This window comes from Prionailurus bengalensis, chromosome E2 (assembly GCF_016509475.1).
Source record: "Prionailurus bengalensis isolate Pbe53 chromosome E2, Fcat_Pben_1.1_paternal_pri, whole genome shotgun sequence".
Lineage (NCBI taxonomy): Eukaryota > Metazoa > Chordata > Mammalia > Carnivora > Felidae > Prionailurus > Prionailurus bengalensis.
This window is the reverse complement of record NC_057352.1, coordinates 15,140,104-15,152,303: the sequence shown is the minus strand read 5'-3', so window position 1 is coordinate 15,152,303 and position 12,200 is coordinate 15,140,104. Positions and strand designations below refer to the sequence as shown.

The window sequence follows — 12,200 nt, the reverse complement described above, 5'->3', positions numbered from 1 at the left end:
CACTCGGCCTCGTTTTTCCTCTCAGGAATCCAGGTGTCCTTATTCCCCTTGGGAGTGGCCCCTCCTGGATTCAGATATTTTCCCATTCCTCCAGGAAACCTAGCCCCCCCTTCCATCCTCCCACCCACCCACACACCCTAGAAAAACCTACAGGCCCCTCCCTTTCTGAGAAATCGGTATCCTCTTTTCCTCCTGGGACTCACGGCCATCCACTTGGTCTGCCTGCCCTCTGCTGGCCCAAGGCCGGTACTGCAGGGACTGTGGGCTAGGGCCCACAATGAGAAACAAACGGAGAGCTGAGGATCTCTTGCATTTTAATTTCTTTAAATTAAACTCCTCCCGCTGAGGAGTTCTTGCATTTTAATTTCTTTAGGGTTTCGGATGGTCAGGTCCTTAGGGGTCCGAGTTCCCAGTCTCTTCAGGAATTCAGACATGAGGATTTCAGTTCCCCAACCCAGAGGTCAACGAAAGAAAGACAACTTCTCTTGGAGCCAGGCCTCGGTGAGGTCTTCAGTGGTGCGGATTTCAAACACCTGGGCGGGGAGAGGTCTCAGCGTTGAGATCCAATCAGGAACTCAGAGGGCGAGCACGCCGGCCCCTTCCTCCCTCAGAATTGGAGTCGCGGACCCTCAGCCCATCCTCCCTCAGACCTGGAAGCCCAGACCCTCCCCCTCCTCCTCCCTAACACTGGGGAGCCCCAGCCCCAGGCCCAGACCTTCGTGAGCTCCGCCGTCTGCACCAATCTGTTTTTACTCCCCGCATACATCATTTGTTGTTCAGGCTTGCAGCCTGCATGGGAAAAAGGAGAAGGGAGCATAACTGGGGGACCCCGGTTATCACTAAGGCCCTAGCAACGTCATACAGGCCCTGAAGTTTTTCTAAGGGTCTTGGGAGCTGTTCCAAGGTGGTCTCTTGAAGCTCTACTCAGAGTTTTGGGACTTGTTTGGGGGCTTGCTATTCCGAGGGTTCCTGGAGATGGTTTAGAGGCCAGACAGGGCTTCTAAGGAAAAGGAAGAGGCTAACTTGCTTATACACCTTGGGACTGAGGAGGATGGGTGGGTTCTTAAAGAATCTGAGCCCCCACCCCCACCCCGCTGCCCTCCCAACACCCACACACCACACACACGCACACACCACATGCACCACACGCTCCCGTACTCACCAAGTCACGTATACACACATTCACACAGTGCCCGCTCACACGTACCTGCACCCACATACACGCTCTCACATGCCGCACACACAGCATCTAAGACCCCCCCCTTATCAGGACAGGTGTCAGCTGTGTCTCACCCACGGGGCTGGAGAAGATGAAACACAAGGGGTAGGACACTCGGCCGTCCTCGTGCACATACTTGTAGCTGTAAACCACGAACCTACACCAGTGAAAGGGGATTCAAATTCAATACTTCGGCCTGGCGCCCAGGTCCAGGGCCCATTGCCGGAGCCCACAGTCTTGAAATCTTGCCTGAGTCTGACAGCCTAGGGTTAACAGATGAGACCCAGGACACTGGCCTCAAATGCAAAATGAAAATCAAATAGGAGGTGCTTGTTCGATTCACAATAACCGATGACATAAGTGCTATTATTATCCCCATACTACAGATGGGAAAACTGAGGCCCAGAGAGGTAAGGTCACTTACCCGAGGTTCTGTGGACAGAGGAAAGATTTGAGCCCAGGAAATTCAGTGCCGGGGTGTAAGGGCTCAAGCACTATGCAGTACTGTCCAGAGCTCTAGATCTCTGGCCTGAGACTAGGGCCAGCCACATAACTTGCCAAGCCCAGCGCAAAATGAACACATGGGGCCTGTTGTTCCAAGGGCAGGAGAAAGGCTGTTCTTCTTCTGCAGTCTGTCTCCAGACTGACTGTGGTCTTTCTGGTTTTTTTAAGTTTACTTTTTTTGAGAGAGAGAAAGCATGTGTGAATGGGAGAGGGGCAGAGAGACAAGGAGACACAGGATCCGAAGCAGGCTCCAGGCTCTGAGCTGTCAGCCCAGAGCCCGATGAGGGACTCGAACCCACAAACTGGGAGATCATGACCTGATCTGGAGTTGGATGCTTAACAGACTGAGCCACCTGGGTGCCCCGTGATTACAGTCTTTTCACGTTTGCTACGTAAAGTCAGGCTCTCTTGGGCATGAGCACACACGCAGGGGAAGTACAGATGCTTGCAGACAAACCCTGGAACTTGTCATGCAGGGGGTGTGTGCCAACCTTGACCCTGACTCTGACCCTCCCCCGACATGTGCACTCAGGCCCCTGACTGGGGCAGAGGGCAGCAGCACTCACTGGGTGGCAGTGAGCAGGGGAGAAGCTGTCCAGGGCTGGAGGAGGGACCATGTATGAGCCGGAGGAGGCTCCCAGCCCCCAGCACATGCTCCATTGTCCTATCAGACCCTTACACAAAACACAAATTCAAAGATAAAACCATAAAAAATTTCCAGATGGCAGGCAGCCGCAGAGCATTAAGCCCTGTGTTCGAGGGGCACCTAGGTGGCTCAGTCAGTTAAGCATCCAACTCTTGATCTTGGCTCAAGTCATGATCTCACAGTTTGTGAGTCCGAGCCCCACATCGAGCTCTGCATTGACAGTGTGGAGCCTGCTTGGGATTCTCTCTCTCCCCCTTTCTCTCTGTCCCTTGTCTACTCTTGCTCTCTCTCTCTCTCTCAAAGTAAATAAACTTAAAAAAAAAAAAAAAAAGCCCTGTGTTTGAGGCTTCCCTTCTGTCGATGAGGCCCAATGTGACTATACTTGTCAGATACCTAGGGAGCTGATCCTGGCTGAGATCTAGAGCCTGAGATTGAGGGTTGCAATCCCGGGGCACCCAAAATTCACCCCAGTGGAGATGAAAACTCTAAACAGACTAGATTTCATAGAAGGGTCAAAGAGCTCCTCCATACAAAAAGCACCAGCCTCGTGTGGCTTCGCACAGGATTCCCTCCAATCGTTAAAGGTCAAATAACTCCTCTGCCGCCCCAAATATTCTCGTGCGTTGAAAAAGGAAATTTTTTTTTCATTTTTTGTTTAATGAAATGCAATAAGGAGACCGAAATCTAACAAAGTTTGTACCCAAAGGAAAAAATAATCCAGCTCTAATGTCACGTGACTGTCAGTATAAAACTCTGCAATAAACAAAAGGTCATGGGGTGTGAATTCATGGCCTCAAACACGGATCAGAGCCCATGATTAAGGCAGGAATCCAAGGGGCCCCTCTGTCTGTTCCTTCATCATCACCCCTCTCCCCCTGGCCTGACCCTCCCCTTCCTTCCCCCACAATACCTCGGCTGTCTCTCTGGCAGCTCTGTTTTTAGTTCCTCTGGAGAAATGTTCTGAGGGGGGGGAGAAAAGACTGACATTAAAGAAGCACTTCCAAGCACTTGCCAAGACACTGGTCTAAGAAACACACATAGATCAACTCATTGACCTTTCCCACAAGGCTGTGGGGTAGGTTCTGTTATTACCCCCCACTTTACAGGTAAGCAAACTGAGGCCCAGAGTTGTTACGACACCTGTTCAAGGTTGCAGATAGCGAGCAGCAGGATTCAGATTTGAACCTGGGTTCAAATTGTAACCATTTGCTGCACTGCCTTTCAGAGGACCTGAGAGAGCCCAGCTCCTGGCCAATTCCCCCTCCCGTCGATCAGCCCCAGCGTCAGCCTCCGTGGGCCACCCTCCCCCAAATTCTTACCACGATACTATGAAGTAAGCTTTATTATCATCCCCATGTTATTGATAAAGACAGCGAGGAAAGAAAGGGTGGGCTCTACCCTTTTACAGGATTTCCGCTCGTTTTTTTTTTTTACTTCTCTGGAAACTCTCATTTAAGTGCCAATAAAATATCGTCACCGTCATCATCATCATTTCACTGAGCCAGGCCTTCTTCTAAACCCACTACAAGGATTAAATCATTGAATCCATAGACAACCCTGAGAGAGAGGTCCCGGTATCCCCATTTCACAGATGAGGAAACAGACCCATGCAGGTGAAATCTCTTGCCTCGAGTCACAACTGAGCCGGAACTTGACCCCCAGGCCTTTCTGGCCCCCAGTGTCAAGCTCTGAGCATCAGTTCCAGCCCCCTGGCTCTCCCAGTCCCACCCTGCACTTCTGGGGGGGGGGGGTCCCATCCCTCCCAGCCCCTCACCTGAAATTCTTCCTCCAGCACCACCATCTGTCGGTCTTTGTCCACCTTCACTGGGGAGGGATGGCACACAGGGGTTAGACGCCCCTTCCATCCGCCCGCCCGTGACACTGGCGCAGACTTCCTTGTTTGTCCCCACCCCTTCACCCATCCTTCCAGGGGAGAAGATGACACTCACTTATTATGGCTGCGTTGTCCGTCTCCTTTCGGAAGCGAAATTGCCTCAGCTTTTCCTTTAGCTCTGGGTCCACCTCGCACACCACCAGGGAATCAGACTGCCAGGGAAGCCCAAGAATAGCTGAGCTGACCTGGACCCAGCCCCTGCTCCCTTCCCCAAACCTCAGTTTCTCCACTAGTAAAGAGGAGGGCCCTGACGGCTCATAGGATGCTTCTGTGAACATTAGGAAAAAGTGCCCTTTCCTTAGGGCAGACACTGTCCCTTACCATGCACACCCTTGGGGTGCAGAGTAGAGGCTGGACTCCAGCCCTCTCAGCAGGCACACTTGGGGAACGGTCAAGGGACCCAAGGATCTGCCTGCCTGGGGCTAAACCCGGAAACGGCATCTCTCTTCCCCCCAGCCAGGCCCTTTGCCACAGGGGTCACCCTCCTAGCCCCTGACCTCTATCCCACAGCCTGACCTTCACCCAGGCACTCTCCCAGCCCCCAGCCCTTCCCATACAACCCCTGGCCCCCTGACCATGACTTTTCTGTCCACAGGCCTCTTCTTTTCTCAGTTCCGCTGTCTTCTAGGGGTGGGGACCAAGGCTTCAGGGGGCGGGGTGTGGGGCAGGGGAAAGGTTTCATCCACCACCACATCCTGTTTATGCCCATTCTGGGACAACTGTCTCAGAAGGCCCCTCCCCTTCCTTCCTTCCCCTCATCTGCCAGGACCTCCCAGGCTTTGCAATCACCTAGACCTGGGTTCGAATGCTGCCTTGCTGTGTGATCCTAGCTAAATAACTTCGCCCCTCTGGTTCAGGATTCTTGTGAGGATAAAATAGCTTCACATACCTCCTGGTATGGTGGACATACTCAATACTCAGTACATACTCAATGAGCTCTTTAACTCCTCCCCTCCTCCAGGAAGCTTTCCTGGATCTCTCCCATCTGGAATATTTTAATTCTGGAGCAGAAAAGGGGGAACTTAGGGATGTTTGCTAATCAAACTGTCATTTGTTGTGCTGATGGGGAAATGGAGGCTCCACAGAGCCCAGGTAATGGTGAATTTTTTGCCTGCCATTCAACCTCAGGGGCCTAATAATCGGCCCTACAACAGTGGTGTTCAATTCTGTCAGACTGGTACCCCCTTTTTTATTCAGTGCATTTTGTGTTGCCCCTTTCCCACTCTGAAATGAAATTCCTGGGTAATGTAACCTACTTATGTACATAAATTCCTCCCCCCCCCCGAATCAATATAATGTCCTGTCATACAAAGGAGAAATAAAGGGGAATGTAATGTACGAGAAAATTCCATGTATTTCAGTGAGAAAATATAAGCAAACCAAAGAGACTCTTCATAGGGGCACCTGGCGCGGGGGGGGGGGGGGGGGGGTTCAGTCGGTTAAGCGCCGGACTCTTGGTTTCATCTCAGGTCATGATTTCTCAGTTCACGGGTTCGAGCCCCGCATCAGGCTCTGTGTTGACAGCGCTTAGCCTGCTTGAGATTCTCTCTCTCTCTCTGTCCTCTCCCTCCACTTGCTGCCTCTCTCAAAAATAAATAATCATTAAAAAAAAGAATCTTCACAGGTCCCAGCTCCACATTGGCTGGCCCGCTGTGCTGGCCCCATGGACAAGTGTAGTGAACAAGCTTTCCTCAAGCCCCTCCATGGGCACTGGTTCCCACCCTGTCCCATCTGCTTACGGTCTCACTGTGGCTGTCCTCCCTCTCTCTGCATCACCAATGTTCCCACCCCCACTGGATCTTTCCTCTCGGCCTCCACGTGGGGTTATGTCTTCCTTTTTAAACACTAACAATCCTATCTTCCACCCAGCCACTGCCCATTCATTTCCTTCCCTTTTAGCAAAACTTCTAGAAGGAATCGTCTACGCGCACTGCCTGCAGTCTCTCCTCCCAATTTTCTCTTCAACTCTCTCCCAGCAGGTTGTCACTCCTGTCCCCATTCCCTGACATACCCTTGTCAGGGCCACCAATGACCTAATGGTCAATTCTCAGTCTTCATCTGTCATGTGCTGTCGGCTGCGTGTGACACCGTCCATCACTCCCTGTGCCCTGATACACTTTCTTCACTTGGCTTTCAGAACAACACCCTGGCCTGGTTTTCCTCCGAGTCCTCTAGCTGCTCCTTCTTGGCTTCTCTTGCTGATTCTTCCTTTTGACAGTGGGGTGTTCTAGGGGCTCAGTCCTTTGTCCCTTTCTCTTTTCCATTTACCTTCCTCGCCTCCTGATCTCATCCAGTTTCTCAGCTTTCAAAGGGGACGCCCTCAGTACTTCTCCAGCCTGGGCCTCCCCCTGAACTCTAGACTCCTACATGCAGCTGCCCAGCGGATGTGTCCACCTGGATCTCAGTCATCTTTAAATTTTTTTTAATGTTTATTATTTGGGAGAGAGAGAGAGAGAGAGAGAGAGAGAGCAAGCAGGGAAGGGGCAGAGAGAGAGGGAGACACAGAATCGGAAGTAGGCTCCAGGCTCTGAGCTGTCAGCACAGAGCCCGATGCGGGGCTCGAAGTCACAGACCGCGAGATCATGACCTGAGCTGTAGTCGGCCGCCCAACTGACTGAGCCACCCAGGCGCCCCATGGATCTCAGTCATCTTTAACCCAGCTCAGCATACATCAGAACTTCCTGGTTCTGAAATTCAAAATGTAACCAGAACCTGCCCACTTCCCACCCTCCCCACCACCACCATGGCCTGTACTCTGGTCCTGCCCAGCAGCCTCCTCCCTGTCCTCACTCTCCCAGCAGCCTCCTCACTGTCCCCCTGTTTCCCCTCACACAGTCTACTCTTCTAGAGTACTCTCTAGGACTGCTAGAGGGATCCTAATAAAACCCAAGGCGTGCAACATACTTCCTCTGTCAAAATCCCCCTATGGTTCCATATTATTTGGGTAAAAGCTAAAGTCCTTACGGTGGCCTTTATTTGCCACCACCCCTCTTCAATTACCGCTTGGACCTTGTCTTCTATTACCGTCCTCTTTGCTCACCCCACTCCAGCCACGTTAGCCTCTTTGTGGTTCTGCAAATAATCCTGCCACTGTTGCTGTTTGCATTTGCTGTTCCTTCTCCCTGGAACCCTCTTCCCCTTACGGTTTATCCTTTCATTTCCTTTTTTTTTTTTTTTAATGTTTACTTATTTATTTTTGAGAAAGAGAGAGAGAGAGTAGGGGAGGGGCAGAGAGAGAATCCCAAGAAGGCTCTACACTGTCAGTGCAGAGCCCAATGCGGGGCTCAAACCCATGAACCGTGAGATCATGACCCATGCCAGAATCAAGAGTCAGATGCTGGGGTGCCTGGGTGGCTCAGTCGGTTAAGCATCCGACTTCGGCTCAGGTCATGATCTCACGGTTCATGGGTTTGAGCCCCACATCGGGCTCTGTGCTGACAGCTCAGAGCCCGGAGCCTGCTTCAGATTCTGTGTCTCCCTCTCTCTCTGCTCCTCCCCTGCTCCGCCGTGTCTCTCTCTCTCAAAAATAAACAAACATTAAAAAAAAAAAAAGTCAGACACTTAACCAACTGAGCCACCTGGGTGCCCGAACCCCTTCATTTCTTCAGATACCTGTTCAAATCTCACCTGATCCAAGAAGTCTTTCCCCATCTAAAATAGTGCTGAACTCATCACTCCATCCCCTCGGCTTGCTTTATTTTACTCCATAGTACTATCACTGAGTCACATTGTGTTTATTTATTTATGGTTTGTGTCCCCTCAACCAGAACATAAGCGTCGGGCGGAGATATTTGTGTGCTTTGTTCCACTGTTGAATTTCTAGAACCTTGAACAGCACCTGACACATACATATTAGGTACCTAAGTATTGTTGGATGAATAAATGAGTCTTTGTGTGTCTTTCAAGCACAACTACTCTATAGGGTGTGAAAGTTTTTGCTTAAATGTAAGGGTAGTGGATGGGGTTTGTGATATCCCCCACCCTGGCATGAAATGACCTTTTCTCACGCCTGCCTTTCTGTCTGGCTGCTCCTTTCCAATCTTCGAGACTCTCGATTCCTTTGCTTAAACCTTAGGTTGTCCCCTTCTGTCAGGGTTCTGTTGGGTCCTTGTCTCCATTCACCCTCATACCCTCTCCAGGCTAGATCGCTAACACCCACAACTTCAGTCACCACCTCTGGTGATCCTCAAATCTTGGTCCCCAGCCCCAATTTCTCTCTTAAGCTCCAGAGCCAGGGCTATGCAGCCTCCTGGCCCCTGCTGCTGGGTGGCCCGCACTGGGCTCAGAATCTTCCAGACCTGTTCTGGGAGGCACCACCAACCCCCAATGCCCCAGCCAGGGACCTTTTCTTGGATTTCACCCTCTCTCCCCATCTTCAGCCAGCCAGTCCCAGGGCAGGTTCACTCGGCCTCCTGGGCGTCCCCCCACCCCCCACGTCCACACCCCCTCCCTTTCCCAAAGTCCCCCCTGGTGCAAACGCCTCAGTCCCACCCCGACGGCCTCCCTGGACTGAAGGCCCCCAGTTTTATACTTCCTCCAATCCATGCTCCATATGAAAGCCAGAGCCATCTTTCCAAACCCGCAACTCACCATGACTCTCCCTGGCTTGAAGCCCTTCCATGGCTCCCTAGTGTCCTCAAGACAAACTCCCTCAAGCGGCCAAACACCTGGCCACAGCTCATTTCCCACCGCTCCTTGCCTGGAGCTCTACACTCCATCCACCCCGACCGCATTTTCTTTGAGTTCCTCTAACAAGCCATTTCTCTGTCACCTTCTGGGTGAGGGCCCCCGCTCCGCTTAGTCACCAGATCCAGGAAAGTTTGTGGAATGAACAGATTACAATAGTCAAAGCAACAACTCCCATTTGTTGACGGCCTCCATTGTGCCAAGCGCTTTCTACGCATCGTCTCTTTCAATCCTAGTCCCAATTGAAAGACGAAGCAACAGGCTCAGAGAGGGCTGCGGTGGTAAAAGCTGAGACTCCAGAAACCTGAGCGCCAACTCGTAACCTGGCGGCTCGGCCCAGCTGGGCCCAGGCCTCAAGCCGGGCGTGCAAGAGCGGCAGGGAGGCGCGCCCGATCACCAGGTTCAGGAATTGTGACTTAGCTAGCGGCTGCTGGGGGAGACGCGCGCGAGACTGCCCCCTGCGGGCCGGGAGGCCCAATCCCCGGCTCCGCCGCGCCCGTTGCCCGTGGCAACGCCGCGCGCGCCCCGCCCCCTCCCCGCCCGCCGGCCCCGAGGCCCCGGCGGGGCCGCCTGCCCGTCAGCCCCGCGGCCAGCCAATCCCACCGCGCAGGGGGCGGGCCTCTTGGGCCTCGCTCAACCCCCGGCGCTCCCCTCTCCGCCGGGACCCCGCCTTTCTCCGCGCACACCTCCCGCCCTTCGGGCTGCCCTCGCCGCCCGTTGGCGGGCGCGCCGCTCGTCACCGCGGCGTGAGCTAATGCCGGCGCGCGGCGGCCCCGGCGGGGCGGGGCCAGGGGCGGTGACGCACGGCGCGGTGACGCAGCGCGACGGCGGCGGCGGCGGCGGCGGCGGTGGTCGGTGCGGGAGGAGGGAGGGGAGCTCGCGGGCCGGAGAGGGGGCGACGGCGGCGGCGGGGGCCCGACGAGGCCCGAACGGCGGCAGCGGCGGCTGAGGCCGAGGCGGTGAGTCGCGGGCAGGGCCGGGCGGCGGCGGGGCGGCGGCGGGTCGGGGCGCGCCGGGCTCACCTCAGGGCGCCCCAGGCCGCGCGGGCGGCCCCGCCCCCTCAGGGACCCCGAGCCGCGGGGCGGCGGCGAGCGCGGGCCTCGGGGGTCCCGGCCCTCGAGAGAATCCCCCAGCCCCGACTCTCGAGTCGCCCGCCGGGGCCGCTTGGGACGCTTCCCTCCGAAACCCTCCTCACACCCTGGGGACCGCGAGGGGCCGGGCCAGGGGACCTTCCCCGCGACCCCCACCCCCCGCAGGTCTGCCTCGGACACCTCCCAGGAGGGCGTTCCCACGGCGCCCCGAAACCTGCCCCCGAGCCCCCTGGAAACCCGCACCCCTCCTCCGGCCCGGAATCTTTCCGAGAGACCCCCCCCCCCTTACCTCCCCACAGTCCTGTCCACACACCGGCGTAGGTCTTGGAAATCTTCCTCAGCGAACCCCTCCTCTGGCCCCAGATCCCCCATCCTCCTCCTCCGTCCAGAAATATTCCCCGGAGGCCACTCCTCGTCTATTCCAACAATGTGTGTCATATCTCCTCCCCGAGCCTCCCTCGTAAGCCCTAAAAATCTCCTGCAGTCTCCCGGAGAGCCCCTGCAGACCCCGCACATTCCAGAAATCTCCCCCAGACACCTACTTCGCATATCCCCACAATCTGCCCGGACTTCCTTGTCACACGTCCCCGAGAATTTTCCCTCCTACCTATCTCCGTACCAGAAATCGCCTGGGAGACGTTCCTGTCGTGGCCCCCCAAATCTCTGAGCCCCCTCCCCGCCACCATGTCCTTTGGAATGTCCCCAGTGTACCCCGAAAGACTTCCTCAGAGACTCCCTGAGATGTCCTCAGGTCCCCAAAAGTCACCCAGATGACTCCCCCGACACACACACACACACACACACGCACGCACGCACACACCCCAGCCATCTCTCAGACACACTCCCCCCCTTTATGGAGTCGTCCCTTGGGATCCTTCCACAGATCCCAAGGGTTTCTCCCAAAGACCTCTGTTCCCCCAAGTCTCACCACCCCGAAATGCCCTAGAGATCACCCTCACATACCCTACGAATCTTCCCCGCAGACCTCCCTCACTTATCCCAAATATCTCCTCCAGAGGTTCACTGAAATCTCTGTGGAGAATTTCGATCCCATGTTCCAAAAGCCTTTTCCACAACCGCTTTTATGTATCCCAAATCTTTCCCAGTAAACTACACCACATGTTGCAGAGATGTCTTCAGGATTCTCAAAAAGTCCCTTGTAGTTTCTGATATTCTCTAGAATCCTCCTTAGAGAACCCTTAAAAATCCCCCCCCGACCTCCTTGAACCCCTTAAACCTTAAGACCCTCTTCATGAGCTCTGTGAGATGCAGTTTTTCAAGACCTCCTCACATCTTCTCAGAGACCTCAGCAGCCCCTCAAGCCCTCCTATTGAGATAAGCCCTTGAAATCCCTCCCAGAGACCCTTCTAGCACCCCCCCTCAGAAGCCCTTGAATCACTGCTCCAAGACCCCCTGCCTTATACTAAGACACTTTTCCCAGAGATTTCCCTCCCTGAACTCTTCCTCACAGGTTCTCTCAGGTCCTTTAGAACCCCCCTCCCCGTTCAGTCTTCCCTCAAAATAACTGAGCTCCTGCTCTTAGAAACTCCCAGAATTCTTTCTGAAAAGCTCTCTGCCCTGACAGTCGCCCATTCCACTCAGAAGACCCACCTTTCCCATATTATACCCTTTCGAAGACTTTACTCAGAGGTTTCTCCTCATCTGAGTTCTCTGAGGAGTTCCTGAAAAGACCCCTGTCATCGTGCTCCAGTACATCCAAGATCTCTCTGAGAAAGCCACACCTCCCGCAGACGCCCTTTAGAGAACTTTCGTCGAAATTGCCCTGTATTAGCAACCTTATCCCCAGCACTTTCTTCAGACTTCTTTGGAACATCCCTTCATTTTCCTTCTGTGGCATCCCCATTCAGGACCCTATCCGATTTACCATTTTTAGAATCCCTGTTTGCACCCTCTCGTCTCCTCCGTTCTCTTTCCTCTGAAATCAACTTAGAGGTCCCTCTCAGATCTGAGCCTCCTTGTCTCCTCAGAGGCCGCCAACATCCTCCAGTCCTCTCCCCTCCAGGAGCCTCCATGTCTCCTTTTAAATAAAAAGATCCTCAAAGACAGCCTCAGGTCTTGAAATCCCAACCTTCAGAGACCTTTTTTCTTAGGTTTCCTCTTCACAGACTCCTCCTTTTGGAGACTGAGCGACCCTTAACA

The 12,200-nt window shown here is 54.2% G+C and overlaps 2 protein-coding genes across 6 annotated transcripts in view; one reads left to right on the top strand and one right to left on the bottom strand.

The window, feature by feature from the left end:
- Positions 1–297: 297 nt before the first annotated feature.
- On the bottom strand, positions 298–10,353 carry GMFG (glia maturation factor gamma). Of its 5 annotated transcripts, none has more exons than XM_043598952.1 (7): positions 10,330–10,353; positions 4,319–4,415; positions 4,144–4,193; positions 3,280–3,329; positions 1,294–1,376; positions 716–789; positions 298–533 (listed from the first exon to the last, which is right to left on the bottom strand). In XM_043598952.1, coding segments are annotated over exons 2-7 (330 nt in total). In that variant the 5' UTR covers positions 4,320–4,415; positions 10,330–10,353; the 3' UTR covers positions 298–461. The 5 variants fall into 5 exon arrangements, with proteins under 5 accessions (XP_043454887.1, XP_043454884.1, XP_043454886.1 ...); XM_043598949.1 differs by lacking the exon at positions 10,330–10,353 and adding an exon at positions 8,854–9,349; XM_043598951.1 differs by lacking the exon at positions 10,330–10,353 and adding an exon at positions 9,035–9,347.
- Positions 9,789–12,200, top strand: part of SAMD4B (sterile alpha motif domain containing 4B) — a 37,133-nt gene continuing 34,721 nt past the window's right edge. The window contains exon 1 of the mRNA XM_043598944.1: positions 9,789–9,908. The gene's annotated coding sequence lies outside the window, so the exon portion shown is untranslated. The remainder of the gene's footprint in view (positions 9,909–12,200) is intronic.

What these genes read in the sequence shown, in the direction of transcription:
- GMFG (XM_043598948.1), bottom strand. Translation starts at nt 4,704, where the DNA reads ATGCCGTTTCCGGGTTTAGCCCCAGGCAGGCAGATCCTTGGGTCCCTT. An exon ending in GCACCCCAAGGGTGTGCATG is followed by an intron (nt 4,416 to 4,584) that starts GTAAGGGACAGT and finishes CTTCCCTGGCAG; the next exon opens with TCTGATTCCCTGGTGGTGTG. An exon ending in AGACGGCGGAGCTCACGAAG is followed by an intron (nt 534 to 715) that starts GTCTGGGCCTGG and finishes CTCCCCGCCCAG; the next exon opens with GTGTTTGAAATCCGCACCAC.